Source organism: Dermacentor variabilis, chromosome 3, assembly GCF_050947875.1.
Source record: "Dermacentor variabilis isolate Ectoservices chromosome 3, ASM5094787v1, whole genome shotgun sequence".
Classification (NCBI taxonomy): domain Eukaryota; kingdom Metazoa; phylum Arthropoda; class Arachnida; order Ixodida; family Ixodidae; genus Dermacentor; species Dermacentor variabilis.
The window spans coordinates 129,807,640-129,829,986 of record NC_134570.1 but is presented as its reverse complement, the minus strand read 5'-3'; the positions used below and the strand labels follow the sequence as shown (position 1 = coordinate 129,829,986).

General features: G+C 43.5%; 1 protein-coding gene across 1 annotated transcript; it reads left to right on the top strand.

Annotated features, from left to right (window-relative positions):
- Positions 1-8,817: 8,817 nt before the first annotated feature.
- LOC142574748 (uncharacterized) lies at positions 8,818-17,292 on the top strand. The gene is made up of 3 exons (XM_075683767.1): positions 8,818-8,835; positions 9,359-9,529; positions 17,105-17,292. Exons 1-3 carry the CDS (start codon positions 8,818-8,820, stop codon positions 17,240-17,242), a joined length of 327 nt encoding a protein of 108 aa, XP_075539882.1. The 3' UTR covers positions 17,243-17,292.
- Positions 17,293-22,347: the final 5,055 nt, after the last annotated feature.

Sequence of the window (22,347 nt, the reverse complement as noted above, 5' to 3'; positions counted from 1 at the left end):
GGCCTTTCTGAGTGCCATGCGACACTTCCCCTATTTTGAGTGCGTCTCTGTACGACCATAGAGCAAATAAAAATTTCTATCAAATAAGGGTTTCAGTTATTAATTAAATAATAATTAATTGAGTTGAGGTGCAAAGCCTTCAAAGCGCATAGCATCTGAATCTGAGAGGACGTCCTTGTTATAAAGAGATGTGCGTGCGCCAGTTTCCATTGCGCCGCAGACGTAGAAAAGAAACGGACGAATTGTAGACCACCTTCTCACTAATTATCGCATTGTACTTCTCTCGCCATGCTTCTCTCCTTACGATACATCCCTCAACAAACATCGTCTTCGTTTCGTGACAGCATGCACTGCGTCTGCACTATGGTATAGTCGGCAAACAAAGCGGGCATTGGCACAAATTGCTATTTGCATTTCGGCATTGCTTGTGAACGGTGCAAAGCAAAAACAATGCATGACGTTACAGTTGTGGCCTGTATGTTGCATAAAGATTGCAACATTGCAATGTTTGCAATGCTGTTGCATGTTGCATAGCATTGCGTAGCATTCTATCCGAACATCTTGGCAGGGTGGTGGCTACCCAGCATCGTTTGAGATTACACAAAGCGTTCGTATGCAGATCAACGGTATTTCTCTAAGGCGAAGAGCTACGTGTCTGACGCGAACGTGTACGTGTCGACAGCAGCTTGACAATCGTGACGATGGTCTTGCGATTCCAACGACATAATTTCTACTCTTACAGCTCGACGTGAGCATACGACATGCCAAATATTGGGTTCTATGTAGTTGCTGTACGAGAGCGTAAGCGAGCGAAACACCGATTGGCCCGTAATCAGTGACTACGCCTCATACTATGGTACGTAGCTATAGCTTTTTAACGTCGTGTATACCAAAACGACGATGGCATCTGCACTGCAGGGATGAATAGCTAAATCAAGTTCGACTTGGGCAGATCATGAAGGCAGTAAAGCATCATGCAGTTCGTACATAGCGTTATTTGCTACGAGGAAAGTACTGTGGAATGGTAGATGATCCCGGGGACGGTGCAGAGACTGTAGCACAGCGTCTTCAAGCGCGAGCTGTCATGATGAATGAACGCAAGAAACTGGCACACAGCACAGGCGCGATACCTCTCAAAGAGCTAGTCGGTTTTGGCACGCAAAGAATACGCGCGCGAAGGTGGCCTAGGGATTAGGATATTTGGCTGTTGTGAACGAAAGGAGAGGCTAGATTTCCCTGCCGTCTATGCATTTATTACCTTTATGGACGTGCGAACTACGAAGACAAAGGAAAACACCTCCAACCTTCCAGAAAAGTATTTTATTTTACAGGATTTCATCACCCGCTTCATGAAAGCCTCGCTTCATGTGGATTTAGCATGTGCGTTGTACCGACAGGCTTTCTTTTTGCTGCGTGTGTGTGTGCGTGCGTTGGTGCATGCGCGTGTGTCTGTCTGCGTGTGAGTGAGAGAGTAAGCGGGTGAGTAAGCGAGTGAGTGAGTGAGTGAGTGAGTGAATGAGTGAGTGAGTGAGTGAGTGAGTGAGTGAGTGAGTGAGTGAGTGAGTGAGTGAGTGAGTGAGTGAGTGAGTGAGTGAGTGAGTGAGTGAGTGAGTGAGTGAGCGAGCGAGCGAGCTACCGAGCTATTGGCTAAGACAGCAGGAGCCACGATCTGCAATGTCCGGGAGGGTTCTCAACGAAGGTGGCGCTATAGATTAGGAGTTGAAGTTTTCACTTTCAAAACCTCAATGTCGCACAAACGCGCTTCGGTAGGCGCCGCTGAATGATTCGTAGATGGGCTGTCCCAATCAAAGATACCGTTTCCACAATTTCACACCGCACAAATCGGCGCCCTATGGGCAATGTCATCCTTTACAGGCTGTGCCCTCCTATTTCCTGATGATTCTGGGAAAAAGAACCCTCAGTTACTAACAGAAGAATCCGAAATCACTTCAATATAAACTGAAACTTAAAACAGCATCTTGGATCTTTCAAGCGATTCATTTTCTTTCATACAGGTTTCGGTAAGGCTCTCCCTGCTATGCTGGCTCCCCGAGTTCTAAAATAATTGGATCAGATAGGTCACCTCTGATGTAGAAAGAAAGACAGGCGGGGTTCAGTATGCTTCGAGTGGTGGTCATGTATTCATAATTTGCTTAGTTTGCGTTGGGAGTAGTATCGCCATATTGCTCCACAGTTGCTATAGATGATCTTTTGAAGAATGCTAGCGTTCAGGCCACCTTTGGAGTCCATTTGCCCCCTTTACATTGGAATATGATTTAGTGCAGCACTGAATCACTATCGTTGGCACGAAGTTGCACACTTAGTGCCTACAGAATAGAACAACCGCAATGGACACCATAGCAGCTCATAACACAATGAAATATAGGTGCGCCCCCTTAAACGCCGACGTGTGTCCTGGCTGCATAAAAATATAGCAATTATTTTCTTTATGCATACAGCGCCTGCGCTGTTCCAACTCGCATGCGTGGGCGCCAGCTGTGCTTCAGCATGAAGCCTGTGCTACATAGTGTGGTAGATGTGCTGGTGTATGCGGACACCGGAAATTGTGAGCCCTTAAAACGGCACGTCTCAAAGCGCTCGCCGTCAGTACGCTTGGGTTCGCTCTAGGCTCCTGGTTCGAGAACTGCCGCTCGTTTCACCGATTACCATGCCTCCCGTCCTGTACAACATAACTGGCAGCCCACCTTGCGGCTTCATCCGTACTCTGGCCAAGAAGCTCGGCGTAGAGCTAGAGCTCAAGAACCTTGATTACTTGAAGAAGGAGCACCTCACGCCAGAATACCTCAAGGTTAGCAATCAGGGGATCATGTCGAAGTATTTGTGCATGTACTCTCTTGTATTAAGCTTGATTTTTATCGCTCTCCGTGGGTCTTAAAAAACGTATTAAATAACTTCCTCGGTCACGTGGACATTTTACGATTAGGAGCGAGCAAAAATACCTTTTTTAGGCTTCATAGCACGCAACCATTAGCTTGGCTAGCACTTAGCGACTATACCGGTGTAGTTGAAAAGTTCAGGATCTTTTGGCGAGCTTTCCGATTCTCTTTTTGAAGCACTGACCACTACTGTACTTCATGCAACCGAAAATATGTGCATGACCAGTCCACCTGTGTTGCGCTACATTCTGCTATATAATTTATTGGTATTTACAGGAACAGTACTTCAGCAGTTGTCTATTTGATATTGTTCGCTGCGTTGAGTTCCTGGCTAATAAAAGTTTTAAATTGACGCCAGCGCTGACGATGTAGACGTGCAGTGGTTTCGCATCGCGTAGCTATATTTAAAACTCAGTAGTTTCCTGAACAAGACAGCATTTTGACAGCTTTGTTGCTGACGAAGTCCAGTGCTGAATGTCCTTCAGTGTGTGCCTTGTCAATCGTAACAGTAACATTACTTTAATTTATCAAGTATGTTTAAAGGGGCCCTGAAACGCTTTTCTAAATAATCACAGAACAAAGGATGTCGTATCACGAATTTCCTGCAGCAAAACTTTTTTCCGTTCTTTCCACTATCGTACTGATACCTTCCTTTCTCGCTCTTTTCGTCTTCGCTAGCGCTCCGTAAGCCACACAGCTGCGAAGCCAAAAGGGCAAAGTTCCGAACGAAAGCTGAGTGTCGCGGCGGTGAAAGGGATCGTCGCCATTCTATGTGGCGGCCAGGGTTGACTACGGTATACGGCACGCCACTGCCATCTTGCAGGCCAAGCGCAGCTCAAGGAGCTACACGCAGTGCAAAGATTACACGATTTTTCTTACTTTCGGAGATTGCAGGCACATGTTTTTTTTCATTTATTGACCTCAAACTTCGCAATTGTGCATTGCTCAGAATGCTCATGCGATCACGAATTAGCCAGTGCGGTTGATCGACCAGCTGCTTTAAATGTGACGGCATTATGGAAGCGAGGGCAAGCGATCTTGCGCTGTGTTTGACACGAGACTGTGAATTCGCTGCTGCTTGCACTGCGCTAATCCTTGGCTCGCGTGCTCACAGTGCACTCTTGGCATATCCACAAAGTTTCTTTACATTGTTAAAAAAGTGTTTCAGGGCGCATTTAAATTATAGCTCTCCCATATTCACATCTCTACCATCATCATCAAGGCTAACCAAAGTAACCCTACTGCAGGGCGAATATGGTCAACGTACCGGTGTTGAACGTACAAGTGTTCGGCATATTGACAATGCTAGGGCCATGTCCTCACAATTTCTAATTTGGTGGGTTCATATATTTCAGTCACATTCCAATGTGCGGTGAATCTTCATATTAGGTTGAAGTATAATATTTATCTTCTCCCTTTTAATTCCAAATCAGCAGGTTTGCCTTTCTCTTCACGAATGTTACTTTTATAATATTCTTCCGCATCCATCCACAATAACTATCAACCATAATAAGTATGAACCATTCTGCCCAGAAACGAGTACTGACCTCAACTTTCTCAAGAGCTCTTCCGCAACACCGGAAACACACCTTTAAATGAATGAAGTTGAAAATATTTAGTGACCCTATTTTCTACCGGGTATATATACCATTGCTATTGCTGAAAAATTTGGAGAAGCTCAGTTGGCTGTACCGATCGCAGGAAACGGAACCGGCCAGAATGTATGCTGAGGTCTGTTACTACCAGGCGAACACGAGTTATCATCTGAGATGGATGCAGCTCACTCATATCATCGACAAGAGGCTCCTATGACGACTCGCTGTACTTTTATATTCTAAGTTCCAGTTATCGTTGCAAAAATTTATTTCATGGATGACTCCGAAAGGCGACTCTTATTCTCAGTGTGAAAACATTACATAAAAAAGCAACCACCGAAAGTTATTCAGGATTGAGCGACATAACTGCTGATTTCTAGAAAATGAATTTCTTTACGATTGTCATCAATTTAAAATGAATACGCGCTAATAAATGATCCCGTCGCTACAGGTGGTGATGGGCCCGTTATCTCATAATTATTCACAATAACTGGACGTTTACTGTTCTGCAGATCAACCCGTTTCACAAGGTACCAACTTTGGAAGACTCGGGATTTGTAGTTTACGAGAGGTATGTAAACACACGAAGTTTCTTTTTTCACAGGCTACGCATGAACACATATAGTGCGCACCCAAGAGTCTGGCACTGCGGAGAAAGTGAAAGAGCTCATATTAAGATGAGGTTCAGTTCAGTTTCAGTTCTGTTCAGGTGCCTCAAGAGGTCGCATAGATATCTCGGGCGAAACGAAGAACACTCGTTTGCTGTGTATCAATTTTCTTTGATGGCCGAGCCTTCTGGAAAACGTGACTCGCAAGTAGAAGGTATCCTAATGTTACACGATGCGACGACTCTTGCTTAAGCATTATTCACTTTGCTTGCTGCTGCTAGCACCAGTGCAACTTGGCCCGTGCGTACTGAGACATTACATTAAACAACAAATTAAGGAAGTGAATAAATGAATACATTATTATTAAATTATTCATTTTTAAAGTTTATTTTGTCTAGTGAGGTAAATTCACCAAGGCTACTTATTTATCGGCTAGGTGACTGATAGTAATGTATATGACTGCGTTGAAATAATATTCTAGCGACACAATCCAAATGCTATCAATTACAGATTTTGCTGTTAGATGTCGAATAATAACGTGCTTTCTTTCTCTAAAAGAAGCTACACGCGCTGCAACTTTAATAAAAATAACGTTATTGCAAATTTTAAGATGTGCAGCAAAATAACGTTTAGAATTTCAGTGCCAGACATAAAAAAAGGAAAAAATAATAAGCACAATGAGCCACCTTCATTCTGACGGTAACGCACGACGAAATTTCGCGTCTTTTAGTGGGTGCATACTTTGAGCACTCTGCAAGGGCTCTCGGCAAACAAACACAGTCTACGAGACAAGTCGGCAAATATCCGCAGCTACCTCTGGCTGACTGCGGCGCTTTGATTTTTCCTAAACTTTTTTTGCCTTTAGTGTGCGCTTATACTGAATTAGAACCTAATATATTGGTATCCTGACGTCTAATTAAGTACACCCGCCAAGTTGCTAACTCTAAAATTCATAAAATTCTAGCGGGCATAATCAGCTCCGAGGTGGTGGGGGGCGGGCTGAGGTGATTTAGCAGGCATTCTGACAGAACTTGTTCTAGGACAAGTTGATGCCCATGCCTAAATATATTGTTGATCGCACAAAGTATAGGAACAGGGGAACAGGAAAAAGAGAGAGATCAGAGCATCTCTCATTTTTCATTTTCCTCTGCTTCATGTTCATTTACATTGCGCCAGAAACAATGTTTAGTAAATACAGATACGCACTGATTTTTACTGTTGCCGTGAGCACACACCTTCTGATGGTTACGTGCGTGTTTGTTAGCTAGTATTTACCTTTTGACGCTGCACTAAAGCAGCTGCAAACTTGCAACACTAGAGAATGACAGGGAACGCATTGTTGATCGCAGTAATCAATGTGACACGGCCGCTAAAAACAGTGTTGTCATAGTGCAGCCATGGCAATGATTTTTAAGCAACTTTTTTATTGCCGATTATGCCTGCTTCAGCAATTGCTTGATGCAAGTGCTCTTCTACTGTCCTTTCAAAATCACATAATAGTTAATGACATTGGCGAAGACATATCGCCAAAACTATGCTCGGACGTTGTTTGTAGTACTACAAACATAAGTGTTCCCATTCAGCAGGCATCGAAAGTATATAGAAGGGTGTGCTTGTGTTGTGCTGCCCTAAGAGGTGGCCGTGCAGGTACCTTAAGCTTTCAGGTGTTTTTTTTTCATGCACATTATTTGAAAACATTGCACTGCCCGACATTCAGTGCCTTCGAGCTTTGTTATCAGCATAATTTATTCTTTCGAACTTTCGCGCAACACTCGTAAAGTCCTGAATCGAGCCCCCCCGCCCCCCCCCCCCCCCGAATTCGCAAACTTCAGGAAAAACTCGCGAGAGTTCGCAGGAATGCGGGAGGTACTGACATCTTACCATATGTGCAGTAAAGGAACATAGGCTGTTCTGTCTAAAAAAAGGAAGGTGCATAAGGAACGCGCCAACTGCACGAGAAATTTCATTTGGAGATGTTGGGTATAGACCCCACGGCTAAGCCTATAAAGAAGGCTTTACACTGGAAGCGATATTTCATTGTTATTGTATACAATACTATGGGACAAAAGTGTTCTATCAGCTGCAAGCAGTTCTGTCTTTCTTTTCCTGAATAAGAATTCGCACACGTCTCGGCCCTGAGGAAAAATCACGATGATGGTCACCCAGCTGCATTCTCAGTTGAAATGTGGTTTGGAAGAGAGCTTCGGCATCTGCGGTTTCGGAGGCCCCGCCTAATAAGGTGCACCCTTTGTGACGTCATTTTCTTGGCAAAGCTGCCTACGTGTGCATAGAGGAGCATGACAGGGCCATTGTGCGAACTTATCTGTTCAAAGCCTAGAGCTTTGTAGCTTTCGAGAGTTGCTTATTTTTATCCTTGTTTTTTTATTTATATGATATAAGGAGATGTTGGCGCGCAATTTAAGGCGCCGGCTACTCCTTATCTCTTGGGTGGTTCCGCCATACATCATTGAGGGTTCACGGTTACATATCAAATAATCTTTTCACACAAGCACACCTATGTCTCCACACCTATGTAGTCGAAAGTCTCAAAAGTACAAACGATACTGTCGCCTAATAACACTCTCGCCTAATAACACTTAGCACACTATGTCTGCACACCTATGTAGTCGAAAGTCTCAAAAGTACAAACGATACTGTCGCCTAATAGCACATTTTCTAGTCAGCGGGTCAGCGGGTACATACAATATACATGGCAAATGTCTCCACACTTGCCTTAAATCTTGCAGCCTCGCCATTGCTTACTACCTGCTACGCAAGTACGCTCCCAAGTCTGAACTATACCCGGAGTGTGTGAAGCAACGCACCCGCATAGACCAGATCCTCGCTGCTGCTTCGTGCACAATTCTACCGCACAAGGTGGCCTTTTTCGTGAGTACCCCAATTTTCTACAGCAATCCACATCTTGCACTTCGACCACACTGGGTTTTTATTGGCCTCCACGAATAGAGGAGCCTTTAGGCTAACCATCCATCTGTTTGATTTGCAAGACCGGCAAAAGTTTATTTCTTAACCTATCCCTAATTCGCTTCGGTAATCTTTTAACCTGACAAAAGTGTTCAAACATAAATCAGAAATGACATGGTTCTACTGCAGGAAAAGAAAGAGAGAGATTCTCTATAAGAAGGCACAACTTTTTCTCGGCGTTTTCCCCTTTCGCGGCGCATTCGTGGTATTATACCGCTTTCCGGGCATAATAACGCTTTCGTGGCATTCTGCATATGGAGTCGGAAAATGATTAAGAGATTTGATACGAGAGTGTAAAAATTCACCGACGATTACTATACTTTCTGATGCTAATTATGAGCGTAGCTTCTTATTTTTGAATTCGCGATATATTCTGGCAAAGTGTTTGATTCTGAACGACAGAGTCCTCTCAGTGGTGGTTTTGAGCCTCTGCTAGGGCAGCTAACTTAGCAGCTGCGGCAGACGAAGCACTTCCAATGGTTCCCCCCACTCATTATTTAGAGAGAATTGGCTGACACTATTTTGTATTATATTGTCACGTGACTGTGCCAGTTGAGAAGGACACAGCGTAGAAAATGTGAGTTATAAATTTAACTCTTCATTGGGTGAACTTGTGCCTGCAAAACAAGGTATATTGAAGCACAACGACAGCGCCGACCGGAGTTGGCGAACGTCGTAAATTCTGATCTGCGGGTCAAGCGCGTGGCTTCCAGAATGTACTAAATAATCCGCATGGCGTACGCAATCAGAGTACAAAAATAGCAAGCCGTGACAGTCGAAACAAGCGCTAACGATACCAAACCAAGCAAACCAAAGAAGCGCGTGCGAGACCTGGCGCGAGCTGAAGATACTAGTACAAAAGTAGCGCCAGGGTGGCTCCGAATGACACTATAGTTTCGCGCAGGAGATTGAGCCGCGATCGCCAGTTCCCGTTGCGTCCGTCGCGAAATGCGCTGTTGCAGCCGGAGCACCACGCAGCACCGACTCCCCCCCCCCCCCCTCTCTCCATCCCATCCCGCCGCCGCTTTTCGCATGACGCAAGACTGTGCGTTTGAGCTCACCGCTTTCCTCCGGCGCGTGCGTCAGATTGAGCTCCGATCGTTGGCTTCCCTCGCGTGCTTTAGCTCGCGCATACAGCATACGATACGGGGCGATGGTGTTATCGCCCTTGGACTTTATATGGTGACCGCGACGGCAAGATGCGCCTGGAGTTTCCATTTAATTGAAAAGCATCGATCCTTCAATTACTGATGTGGGTTTTGTTTCTGCGCAGCGACCCCTCTTAGTTGAAAAGAGAAAGCCTACGAGCGAAGAAGTGGCAGCATTCGAAGAAAATGTGCTCAAGGGCTTCGAGCACCTTATCGGTGACGACAAGTTCGCCGCAGGTGACAAGGTCACGCTGGCTGATTTCTGCCTCTTCTCAGACATTATTGGAGTGCCCGAGGTAAGCAACATACGGAGCCTGTGTGCGTGCGTCTCTCTCCGTGTGTGTGTGTGTGTGTGTGTGTGTGTGTGTGTGTGTGTGTGTGTGTGTGTGTGTGTGTGTGTGTGTGTGTGTGTGTGTGTGTGTGTGTGTGTGTGTGTGTGTGTGTGTGTGTGTGTGTGTGTGTGTGTGTGTGTGTGTGTGTGTGTGTGTGTGTGTGTGTGTGTGTGTGTGCGTGCGTGCGTGCGTGAATGCGCGCGTGTGTCTACATGCAAAAATATGAACAAAATCTTTGGCATACTCGTGTAGAACTAATGAAATGATCTACACTTTTGGTAGATCATCTGTTGGCGTATGCATGCGAAAACAAGCAAAATGTGATTCTTGGTGGCGATTATAACATTGGCATGAGTGCATGTAGTGCTAGGCAGCATGACCTATTAAATATAATGTTGTGGAACGGTTGCGTAAATGTTAGAGAATCGAGCACTAGAATCACAATGTCCTCTGAGACCACATTAGATCTATTTATTTCAAATTATGATCCTTCATATGTAAAAAGCTCTGTGATCAGAATCCAATATGCATTTTTATCGAGCGCTAATTAACAAAGTTTAACAAAAATATAACTAGGTTATTTCAGAACATCAATGACCATACAATGGCAGCGTTTCTAGCTGAGTTAGAACGAGTAAGGTGGATGGACGTACTTGAGGAAAATAGTGCGGAAAGAGCCTGCAATATATTAATTGCAAAATTTTTAGTTGTATATCAGAAACCCTTCACCGTTTATTCGACCCAAATTGGAATACTCGTGCGTTATTTGGGACCCGTTTACCAAAATCAACATTTACGCCCTTGAAAGGATACAGAGAAGAGCCATACGTTTTATTTTTTTCTAAATACGGCCGCGAAGCGTCTGTTTCTGAATTACTGCGGACAAATGGCTTTCACACCCTTCAAACGAGGAGAAAAATAATGCGCCTGCAGTTCCTCTACTCCTTGATAAACCGTAAATTTTCTTTAGATCCTAGTTCATACATAACACTTTCCGCATCCAGGAAAACCCATCATTCCCACCCCCTCGCTCTCTCCCCTTACGTTGCCAGGACAAACCTCTTTAAATTTTCATTCTTTCCTCGAACCATAGAAGAATGGAACCTCATCCCATTCCGTCATCTGAACTCACCTGAATCAATTCGAACTCATATTATTAGTATTTCTTAACTAACATTGCTGTTTCGTGTTATATTGTTTCATTTCTTGAATTTCATATTTTTGCAATTCTGCCTTTTATACATGTACTTTTATTTGTTACCATGCCCCTCCTGCTTGGGCCACACGGCCTGCAGTATGCTGTAAATAAATAAATAAATAAATAAACAAAATAAACCCAAGTCGTGCGAAATACCATAGATAACAAGAGAGCTATTAAAGAAAATCAAGAAACGCGAAAAGTTATATGCCAGGTTCACTCAAACTCGTCAAATTGCTGACCTGAAAGAATTTAAAGTTTACACGAACAGTCTAAACAAGAAAATAAGGAAAATCAGAGATAACTATTATCTACAATATCTTTTCTTGTGTAAAGGAAACTCAGAAAATCTGTGGAGGTTCTTGATAATATAATGGAGCGGACACAGCGCACAGAACCTATTGAAAAAATTACCCTAGAAGGTCGATTACTCTCTGAAACAGACATGGTGAATGCGATTAACGAATACTTCCTGAACAGAGAAACACAAGCGAAGCGTCCAAAAACCACTCTATCCCTACCTGGAAACTCAAACACAATCTTTTTCCATCCAAATAAAGTTGACGAGGTCTGCTCTGTATTTATGGCGATGAAAAATTCTAACATGTGTGATTCAGACGACCTGCAGATAAGACCCATAAAATATGTCATATATGATATAGCCGCATTCTAGTCCATATCTATAATAGCTCTATTGCTTAAGGCATCTTTCCATAGAAAATGAAGATTGCTGAAGTCCTTCGACTATACAAGAAGGCAGACAGGCTCAATATTCAAAATTATTGCCCCATATCAATTTCGCCGCACTTTTCTAAGGTACTTGAAAACATAATGATTCAGTTATCATCCTCCTGTGAAAAATATCGCATTATCACGAAAGGTCAGTATGGCTTAAAAAAAAAAGAGTCAACACAGTTAGCACTTCCAGACCAGAAAGACCATATACTGCACAATTTTAAAAGGAAGCTACTGACAATAGGTATATTTATAAACTTTACTGTGGCCTTCCATCATATTAACCATAACTTATTATTAACAAAGCTTGAGAAGTATGGTATGAGGGGCCTCCGACGGCAGTTAATTAAGTCATATTTATAAAAAAGACTGCAATGTGTGCCGAAAAATAACTTTAAATTGTTTTCTGGAGAAATAAAAACAGGAGTCCTGCAAGGAAGTATTCTTAGTCCGCTTCTTGTTAACTTATACATAAACGATGCTGTTCTGATCTACCCAAAAGCAAAATTTATCATATATGCAGACGATACTAGTGTGTTTATTTCATCGGCGTGTTACACTACTTTAATAAACAGCGCAAACGAGTTTCTCCAGAACATATCCACATGGTCTACAGAAAATTATCTAAAATTAAATTCAATTTAGATAAAAGCCATAATTTTTTATACGAAAGGCACGAAGATTCCACAAAGCCACAGTTTAGAGAAGAACAAATGGAGCATAGAAATAGTCAATGAATTTAAAGTATTAGGTACATCTCTAGTACGCTACACTGTTATCGCCATGTAGTCTCTGTAGTACAAAAGCTCAGCCGTATCACAGGCATGCCAAACAAGAATAGATATCGTCTGCCAAGATCCGTAAAAATATTAATTTACCACTCATTGTTTCCATCACACATTAATTATACACACCCAGTGTGGGGCATAACAACTGAATCTAATCTCAGGGAACTACACTTACTACAGAATAATATCATACGTATCATAGCAAACGTGCCATACAGTCACTGTGAACACCTCTCTAAACACTACAACATACCCACAACCTACTTCCTATACAACCGCTCTCTTCTTCGTATATGGTACTCAAACTCAAACTCTGAAAACAGCGTATTTAATGAAATTGCTTCTCTTCAAAAAAAGACAGCTACCTGTGTTACCCGTCATGGAAAATATTGGCCTATACCCCCTTCAAGAACCAACTTTGGCTTGCAAATGACGAAAAATAAATTACACAGACTGCTTAATTCATTTCCTGACGCCTGCATTGACATCATTAACATAACACGGTCAGAACTGTTGTCACTTATGAGAACGTTCCCCTAATTAATGAATCAAGCTTAATTTATTTTTCACCTGTATTCACATATGCGTCTCGTTAAATGTTTGTAATGACATAATTTTTCCTCATCTTTTTCATTCTTCTAACGATTCCAAAATTAATCGAGCACCATTTCTTTTTACCTTTAATTATGCATCGTCAAGTGCACGTGATTTCGCTTTTATTTACGTATTGCCAAGTGTATATAATATGGTGCTGTGTACTATCTGCATTGTTTTTACCTGCCATTATCCAATATTTTTGTTCCCCTATGGAAAATACTCTGGAATTGATTAGTTATTTTACTTAATATTTATATGTAATGTTTTCTGCATACAGTTGATTGCGCGACTCACTGCCACCATGTAACACGGCGCTAAGGGCACCTCAAGTTGCCTCACTGCAGCTTTTATCTTAGCCCCCGCCATTGTATTTTTAGCAATGGAAACAAATAACGTAAGCAAAAATTATGGAATTGAACGGAATACAAATGTCGTGGAATAATAGGTGCACGTCGAGTTCTTTGATAACAAGAAAAAAAGAAAACTTATCTATAGCAATATTAGTTACGTGCAGGTAAGGCCGTCCACGATAGGACGCGTCGACAACTGAGAAGCTTGGAAATGATGAACTGCTTTCATATACCTGGCGCACCATAACAATGACAGTAAGGTAACAAGGGCACGATTTTTCCCCACGTTAAACGATAAGGATGCCTGTAAAATATTGGCGTCTACCATGAGGACCGCCTTTTAAAGCGAATCTTTAATAGCCCAGATACCCCCTTTTGCTTGTATTTAGCTTAAAGGTGTACAGGCCAATAACATCCTAGAAAAATTAAGCTTTGCTTTAAAAGGCTAAACCTACGCATAGATGCCATCAATTCTCCACACGTTTCGTTGTAGTTTAACATGAAACGTTAAAGCCAATGTGTTTCTTGGTCACGTTCGCTCGCTTTCGTCGTGGTTGGGGGTCGGACTTTCATCGCGGTTGCAAAAGTACCTATGCATAGGGCACGTGCTATTGCGCAACTGAGTCGGGGCGTCAGTTTGTCGCCAAATGCTATTACAGCTTTCTGATATACGCACCGACGGTCGCGTGAGAACTTTGGCACGTGTAAAGGTGTATACGCTGAGCCATCTCCTTCGGTGGAGCTTTCTTTAGGCAGAGCACTCCTCTTCTCCCTCCACCCTCACCCGGTCGTGGAGGCTGCTGGAGCGGGCTCCGTCGACGGCCTCCTACGCCGGCGCTCACGTTGCTGGAGTCACAACACACGCAAGACGAAACGGCATATGTTGTCGCGTAATAGCGACGGTGAAGAACGCAGTGGCGTAACTTTGAATAAGGAAGTTATCTTTTTTATTGTCCGGAACCAGGCCCACAAAAGCAGGTGACACTGGAAGCACAACGACAGCGGCGAACGCAGTCGCGGATCGTCGAAATGCGTTCTGCGGGTCAAGCGTGTCGGCTTTTATACGCGAGTCATCGAGAGTTCTAGAGTAATCGCTGGTACACGCGTGCGTACCAGAAAATAAATACTACACAATTCGGTTCGCGCACGCAACCTGATTACGCAAGGTTGCGTGACAACGGATAGAACCATCGATAACGTTCGAGAAACTTCCGATACATGCAGGCGCGTCTTACCCAGAGCGGTAACGCTGAATATTTCTTAGCCAGTGAAAAGCGGTTACCGCAGGAAGCGAATCAAGGTCACGCGTCAATATGTATAGCCACAGTCACTTACGTGCTGGTTAACAGCTGCGTTCGCTACTGAATTTCACAGTGAAAAACCAGCGCTAGGTATAGATCCTTGCTGCAGCCGTTGTATGCCATCGAGGGCATGATCCCTTAAATAAAGCAAGTTGTTTCCTAAGGGGTTCGGCTGTTCGCTACATTTTCGGTTTCGATACAATGTTTTTCAACGCACAGTCGTCACCGCCTACGCGATGTTCGTCGCAAAAGCATCGTAGGGGCAATAATTTCAAGTACGAAATATAATTTTTTAATGCTTAATAATGAAGAGTGCGCTATGAAGTAAACATGAATGATGGAATGTTATCCTTAATTTGAATGTTATCCTCTTAATTTGCTACCATCGCGTAATAAATATTTCGAGAAGCGCTTATGTCAGAACTTGATTGGTTACTAAGGCTGCGCCAGATCACATATAGGAAATTAGAGACCTGGAATATTGATTCGCGGAGAAATTAAATGTATTATTGAAGCTTGTTCTTAGTCGTAATCTCGAGAGGGGACCACTGTTAAAGCGAACACCCGAGTGCAGTACATTTCCAGAGTTCTCTCTCGGTGTTGTGGATACAAGCACCTAAATTTCAAACATATAACTTCTGGATTGTAGCTGTGGCTCCTTTCGACACGCCTGTGCAGTTCACTGAATTCTGAATATTGCTGCACCCATGTCATTCTCTGCGTAAATCTACGTCTGAGTGTACCAAGCTTGTGGACTACAGATATGCGCTTCTTGTCGACGTACCCTTCAGTGTACGTGCGCCTTTGGGGCTTTTTAGAAAGCATAGAGGGCAATGAAGCTTTAATTATTGCCTCATCGTAATTTTCAGTGAAGTAATAACCCAAAAAATTTTGAAAGCGAAAGCACAAGCTACGCTTGGGCCTGTCCTCTTAAAGAAAAAGTCGCTTTGTCCAAGGCAAGCGCCCCTACAGTGTTCGAAGACGTTGTGCTTATATGCGGCCGCTAGAATGAGCAGCGGCTTACTTTGAAGTCTATGTAAGGTCTCATAAAACAGGAGACGTGTCCTCTTCCCCACCACCCCAACATTAGGAAGAAGTACAGTTTCAAGGTGAAGCTGGTATTAAAACTAGGTCAGCTTTTCCCGTTCAGAAATCATGTGCGCCACAGAAACTGCATCATACATTGCAAGAGAACTTGGATGAAAACTTAGAACGCACGCAGGAAACGTCAGGTATTGTTAAGGAAGAAGGCATGAAAGAGTAAGTGGATGAACTAGTGAACTAATCGATCTTGAGTAATTGTTCCGCTGGTTCAGATGAATGCCTCAAAAGAGTACTCGTATTAACCACCTCTTTGTATGTACTTCTCAGCGTAGGGCCCATTTAACTTAACATTATCTGTATCGTCCACACGAGAAGGTAACAAGGTTAGGGTGAAATTCAAGCGCGAAATTTAATTATCAGTTTCCTTAAGTTACAATACACGCTCGGCTATAAGTTGGTGGTGCCTCTTTCGTAGCGATATCTTGACGCTTAAATCGGCCCTTTCTCTCTGAAGTGCTCCATGCTGGTGGATCTAGTATGTGACCAGGCTCGACAACACCGCAACACAGTTAAGCCACAGAGATTAAAAATTTCCATCGCGATTGCAATTAACTTTTATCGATTGTAATTTCTATCACAACTGACTTTAATAAAGATTGCATACTTCGATCATTTCCAGCCTTCGTGAATTCTTTCTAATTTTTAACGAGCGCACGGCGTGGTGCTTGGCAAAACCACGAAGCATTTGACTACAGCATGGCATAGCGTGCTTTCTCGAACGCGAGTACAATGACTATGCTAACTTTTTGATTTTTAACAATTATTTTTTTCTATTGCATGGCGCAGGTAGCGCAGTTAGAGTTATTCAAATAAATTACTTGAAGAGGAGGCTGTTACATGCGCGACAAATCGTTATGTGCAGGTGGCTAGTTAAAGAGATTGACTGGTTATGTTTCAACTTATTCACTTCAGGGCAGGAGTTTCAATTCACGAATAAAAGACGAAATGTAGTGGAGTCGCATCTATTTAGCAGTAATGTCAAGGCTATATATGTCAATCTCCAACATCTGCTAAAAATTCCATTTGTGTTTCAGTTAAGATCATTCCGAAATGTTTAGCACACACTTTTAAGACCAAGCCAGAACACCTGTTCACTTGCTAGGAGATTTCAGGGCTGGATATCTTGAAAGTGGTGCAATATTTCAGTTTCTGTTGAGCAAACGTGAGTTCCCAGGGCCTCGGTTTCGATTCCGCAAGTCCAACACTAAAGTGCATAATTGAAAGATCATTAACGAATCTTTTTATTTATCTACAGGAATACTGCGAACGGTCTTGGAAGTAACGTCCTAATCCCCCTTAAACAAATCTGAAAAGCAATAACAACGCTTTTTGTCACCGGCAATTTAATATCTGTTCAAAAATGAAAATGGGTCAAGTGGTTCCCAGCACTCTAATTGCTTTTAACATTTCCAGCACCTCAAACGAGGCACCGTAATTTCTATTCCTATTCTACTTTCAAATTTCAGATGCGCTTCTTCAACAAGGCAAAGTTTCAGAAGCTGAGCAGCTACTACGAGCGCGTCCTGCCCGAAATTACTGGCTTCGATGAGATCTACAAGCCAGCGCTCACCCACATTCGGGAGCGCTATGGTGATCTGAAATGAACACAAGTAGGTCGAAAATCATGTCGCAAAATCCGCTCAGCTGCAACCGGAATAAAATGTGACGCACTTTGTGATACAAGACGTCAAAATTATTTCCTCTAGGTAATTTTGCTGCTGATGTATGTCACTTTTAGAGAAGTCTCCAAGCACTGCTTTGAAACCGAGCGGAAAGCTCGCTATACATTACGCAGGGCCTCAGAGCTTGTCCATTACGTCCGCGAACAAAATTTCACTCCAGGTAAATTTGTTATCAATCAGTCGTATGTGACAACTGAGATCAGAGAGAGGGAGACATAACAGTGAAAGAAAAACAGGCAGGTTAACCAGACGACAGTGTGGTTTGCCATCGTACGCGAGTGAAAGAAGGCTAGGGGGTAATGAGAATGAAATGGGAGAGAACACTGAGAGTGCGATTTTGTCTCGAGTGGAGAACGACACTGTCTAGCCTACTCAAGTGAGTCGACTTCAGGAAATGCATTAGTGGACGTGTCGCTTTTTGAACTTGTGAACCGTATGGCCACAGTTGAAGCACTTTTGTCACCGGGAATAATTTTGAATCTAGGTGATGTAACATGGTGTGAAGTATAGAAGGCGCTGGTCGTGACAGCGGGGAGAGATGCATAGACGTCCGACAGACTCTAATTTTCGCTGCTGTCGCAGGTACGTGTATCACTCCTCTCAATGAAGGTTGAGTAGATCTGTAAATTTTAGGCCCAGCCACAACAAACACGATATTGTTGCATCGCAGCGGGAAGGGCCATATGGTAGCTGGAGCTTTGGGAGAGTTCCATAGTTCGCAGGCGACGGTTCGATACATCTGGAGAGCTCCATTCTACTACAGTGGCATTACGAGCCGATGATCAGAATCTTTTTGCTGGGTCACTTGTAGACAAAGACAGCAAAGCTGTTTGCGTGGGCGGACCGAGCGGCACCACGCGCAGCGAGGTCCTTGCCAAAGCTGCGGCAGTGATCCAACAACTCATAAACGATGTTGTGGCCCGAGTCGAGAGTTTGATGATGAGCCCGGCGGATCTAGGAAAGCTAACTAATCGCAGGTTACGTGACGTAGGCTCTAAAACGCGCTCTCAATGACAGGCTTCAGGTCACAAAGAAGGCCCATTTTCTCGGCGGTTCTTCAGTTTTAACTATTCTATAAGTAGACGATAGGCGCAGTGACCTGTTTGATGACATGACGCAAATCTCATTATTATATCCGGATGCAAATTCCAGAATACTGCCTTCAAAAAAAGTGCCTACGCACAATTCCAGATATACATAGGGTGTCCCAGCTAACGTCAAACCAAGCTGTTGAAAGAAAAACAAAGTTAAACGAAGAAAATAAATGATGCAGGCTCGGCGCACAGTAGGAACCGGTCTCTTTTTTTAATTCGAAAGCATGCCCTTAGGTATAATACAGGAACCGGTGTTTATGCGAAGCATCTTGCAAGTACTTAGCAATTCAGCGTTGTGCGGAGTTAAGCAAAGCGACACCGTGTGGACCACGGTGTTTAAACTGAGTAGTTGGGCGCGTGTGAGTCGCGAGCATACGTGTTTGTGATGACAACAGTATGGCGACGCCGCCGTAATGTTGTATGGCGTCATCTACACAAGCCTACAACGTGCGGATTTTAATGTTCTGCATAGGTAGTGAACAAGACGAAAGCTAGGGAAACACACTGTGGCGTCATCAGTGACTAGGTGTTCCGCGCTCGTACGTACCACTGGCTAGGTTATGTTTTGTATTGTATTGTCACTGTATTGTCAAGCGATGATGGTAGTTATACTCTGTGAATAAATGTTTAAAGCTGATTAACTTGGGCGATCGTGAAGGCTGTAGAAAGTCGCACAACTTCTACGTAGCGTAAGGGCGAGAAATCGGGTGGGAAATGCAGGGAGCTTAACCGGAAGAGCTTCGGTTTTGCTGCCCTGCACTGGAGCAAGGGTTGGTGGAAACGAAAGACGGGAAGAATAGCAGAGACGTAAATCAAAAATGAACAAAAAATAACGTCTGCAGGAACTAAAATTTCTATAATAGGCCACTCCAACTTTGGAATACAAGCGGGGAATGGGCCGGTCCCAGAGATATAGTGCAGTCTAACACGCTGCCTCAAAGTGTGAGCTGTCAAAGAATGGAGACGAATAAGCGGTGCGAAGAGCACGCGGTGATTATTGCAAAGAGCTGATCTGCTTCGGAACGAGATAAGGACAAGTAAGAATGAAAAAAAAAGAAAAAAAAAGAAGGAGGCCCTATGAGTAACAGCAACGAACTTCTGGGCTTGATTGAAGAGGTCTTATTGCTCTAGTAGTCACGCATTACCTCCTTTTTAATGCGAAAGCATTATATCGCTCATGAAACGGAAAATCCCGTGGTGTGGCAGGAGTCGGTACAATAAGTCACGAGGTCACAGAGAAGCGCTTTTGCAACTGCTCGCGGATTCGCCCTCTTCTTCTACAGCTGGCTCCGATGCTACTCATCATGCTAGCGTTCCCATACTGCATCGCCCTCTTTGAAGGCACTGACGGCACTCGCCCATTGCCAGTCAGTTCGGTGATTTTAGCGACTTTCGATGGACGAACCTTTGACGGCGAGGGTACAAAAAGTCACTTAGTCCCGGAGGCAGACCGCTTCGGTGGCCGTTCAACATAAAGCACCGCACCTCACAGCGCTGCCAGCAGGATCAGCGATTTAGGTGAGTTCTGTCGTGCGATCCGATGAACGAACCTTCCAGGCTCCTTTGGACGGGGATGTACACGAACGAGGCCGAAGCACGTAATGCGTGAAATGAGAGTAGGCAACGTGAATAAAATACCATTAGGTGTCGTAAAAAGATCAATCAGGAAAGCACTACAATGTTTTTTTTTCATTTATGCACGTAGGGATACGCAAGTGCCCATGACTTTCTAAGGCGAAAGGCTTAAGCGGCTCGTTGCACTGGCTCATACTCGAAGAAAGCAGCGTCTGGTCCAGTGACGCAATAAAAAAGCGCCTCGCATTATGCTTGTTATCACGGGATGGTAGCACGCGAAGGTTAACAAGTGTCTGCGGCCGCGAAAGCTTCTATCCTTACTACGTATAACAGTCTAATAGAGTGTTATCGCAATCAATGCTTCGCCTTTAGGGCTAAACTGCGACTTATTTGTATGCTTAGCTGATTATGTCAGTTGAACCATCGCGGGTAGTAGGGTCATCCAGGTAGCCGCCAGCGCGAATAAAAAAGCCGAAACAACTCTGGCAGCGAAAGTGGTATCGTGCTATCAATGAAGGTGGTTCACCTGGAGATATAACGGCTTCGATTTCACAGAGCATCATGGTGCCTCTAAAGTGACAGAGGCGCTTGAAGTGATTCTCAATGCTCGTTTTACAGAACCTGCGAGGGGTTCCCAAAACCCACCCGTAGACAGCGCTTGAACCACCCCGACATGACACTGAATTCCATGCAACTCATGTGGAGCAGAGCAGTTTTATTGCTAACGTGAAGAACATAGTGGTGGCAGAAGCTGAAATTCTTGGTTTGCGCCCGTAAATGTAAGGCTGTTATGCCAAGCGTCATCTGAACTGACGACACTGGGCACTCTTATTTTTGCTGTGAACCTCTTGAAGGCCAGTATAAGTGAGTTAGTGGTCAGATTCCGAGCTTGCGCCTGATGAATAGATTTTATTGCTGCTAAGGTTGTTCATTAGAATGTAAACTGATTTGTCATCAGTGGCCAATGAGGTGTCGGCGAAGTTCAGGCAAACAATGTCGAAGGACTTGATCCTGGAAGCCTGTCGGTGAGAAACGGGACAGTAACAGCGTAAACAAGTATTGCCTCATGCTTTCGTCATATTCTGCAGGAATTCCTGATGATTGGTGCTAGGCAAAAATGATTCCAGTGCACAAATCTGGCTCTCCTCTTGAAATTAACAACTACAGGCCCGTGTCTTTAACTAGTACCTGTTGTACAATGTTCGAATACGTTATCTTTAAGCCTTTATTACTTACTTAGAAAATAATAATTTGCTTTATCCGCAATAGCATGGCTTTAGATCTCGCTTACCTACAGTACCTCAGCTTGCTGAAATAACTTATGAATTAATTGGTTCACTCAATATAAAAGGCCAAACAGACGCTATTTTTCGGATTTTTCAAAAGCGTTTGATGTTGTTCCTCATAGAGATTTATTAACAAAACTAAAGACAATTGGCATTAAACAGGAAGTAATGGCATGGATTGAAACTTACTTAAGAGAAAGAAAGCAGCGTGTTGCCATAAATGGGAGTGTCGCCGAAGATTTGGGTGTGTACTCGGGTTTTCCGCAGGGCTCGGCCCTCGGGCCCCTCCTTTTCTTGGTATATATTAATGATATTCATCTCTGCGTCGAACCACCAATCCAGATTAAGCTATTTGCAGACGACTGTGTTGTATACACAGCCATAAATAATTGAGATGACCAAATTAAATTGAAGAATTCTTTACACTCTATTGATGCATGGTGCGCAAGGTGGGGCTTAAGAATAAACACTTCCGAAACAGCCGCCGTTACGTTTAGCAACAAAAAGAAGCCCCTTGACTTTACTTACTCTTTAGGTAACGTTACCATCACAAGAACTGACAAAGTTAAATATTTAGGCATCACACTTACCAGTAATTTTAATTGGGAACCGCATGATGAAAATGTCTGTCGGGGTGCACTACAGAAATTGTCGTTTTTAAAAGGAAACTGCGTAATACCCCTCCTGCAGTGAAACTAAATGCTTACAAAGCGCTAATACGATACAAATTGGAGTATGCATCGGTTATTTGGAGCCCCTGCCAACAATACCTGATTAACAAAATCGAAAGAGTACAGAATTTAGCTTTGCGTTTTATTTATTCTGTTTACTCCCGTCACTCTAGTGTCAGCCACTTACGTAATAGGGTCAACCTACAAAAACTTGAGCAGCGCAGGATATTATCTAGATTAACATTTATTTACCAACTTTATCACGAGAACTTTAAGGTATCACGGGAACGATATCTTCAGGATCCTTTCAAACGATCTGAGAGAACGCACCACAGTAAAACTATTAGACTGCCAGTCAGCCACATCAATGTTCACAAGTTCTCTTTATTTCCTCGCGCAAT

Bases quoted from the DNA above. Each gene is read 5' to 3' on its own strand.
- LOC142574748 (XM_075683767.1), top strand. The intron at 9,530-17,104 runs GTAAGCAACATA...TTCAAATTTCAG, and splicing joins ACATTATTGGAGTGCCCGAG to ATGCGCTTCTTCAACAAGGC.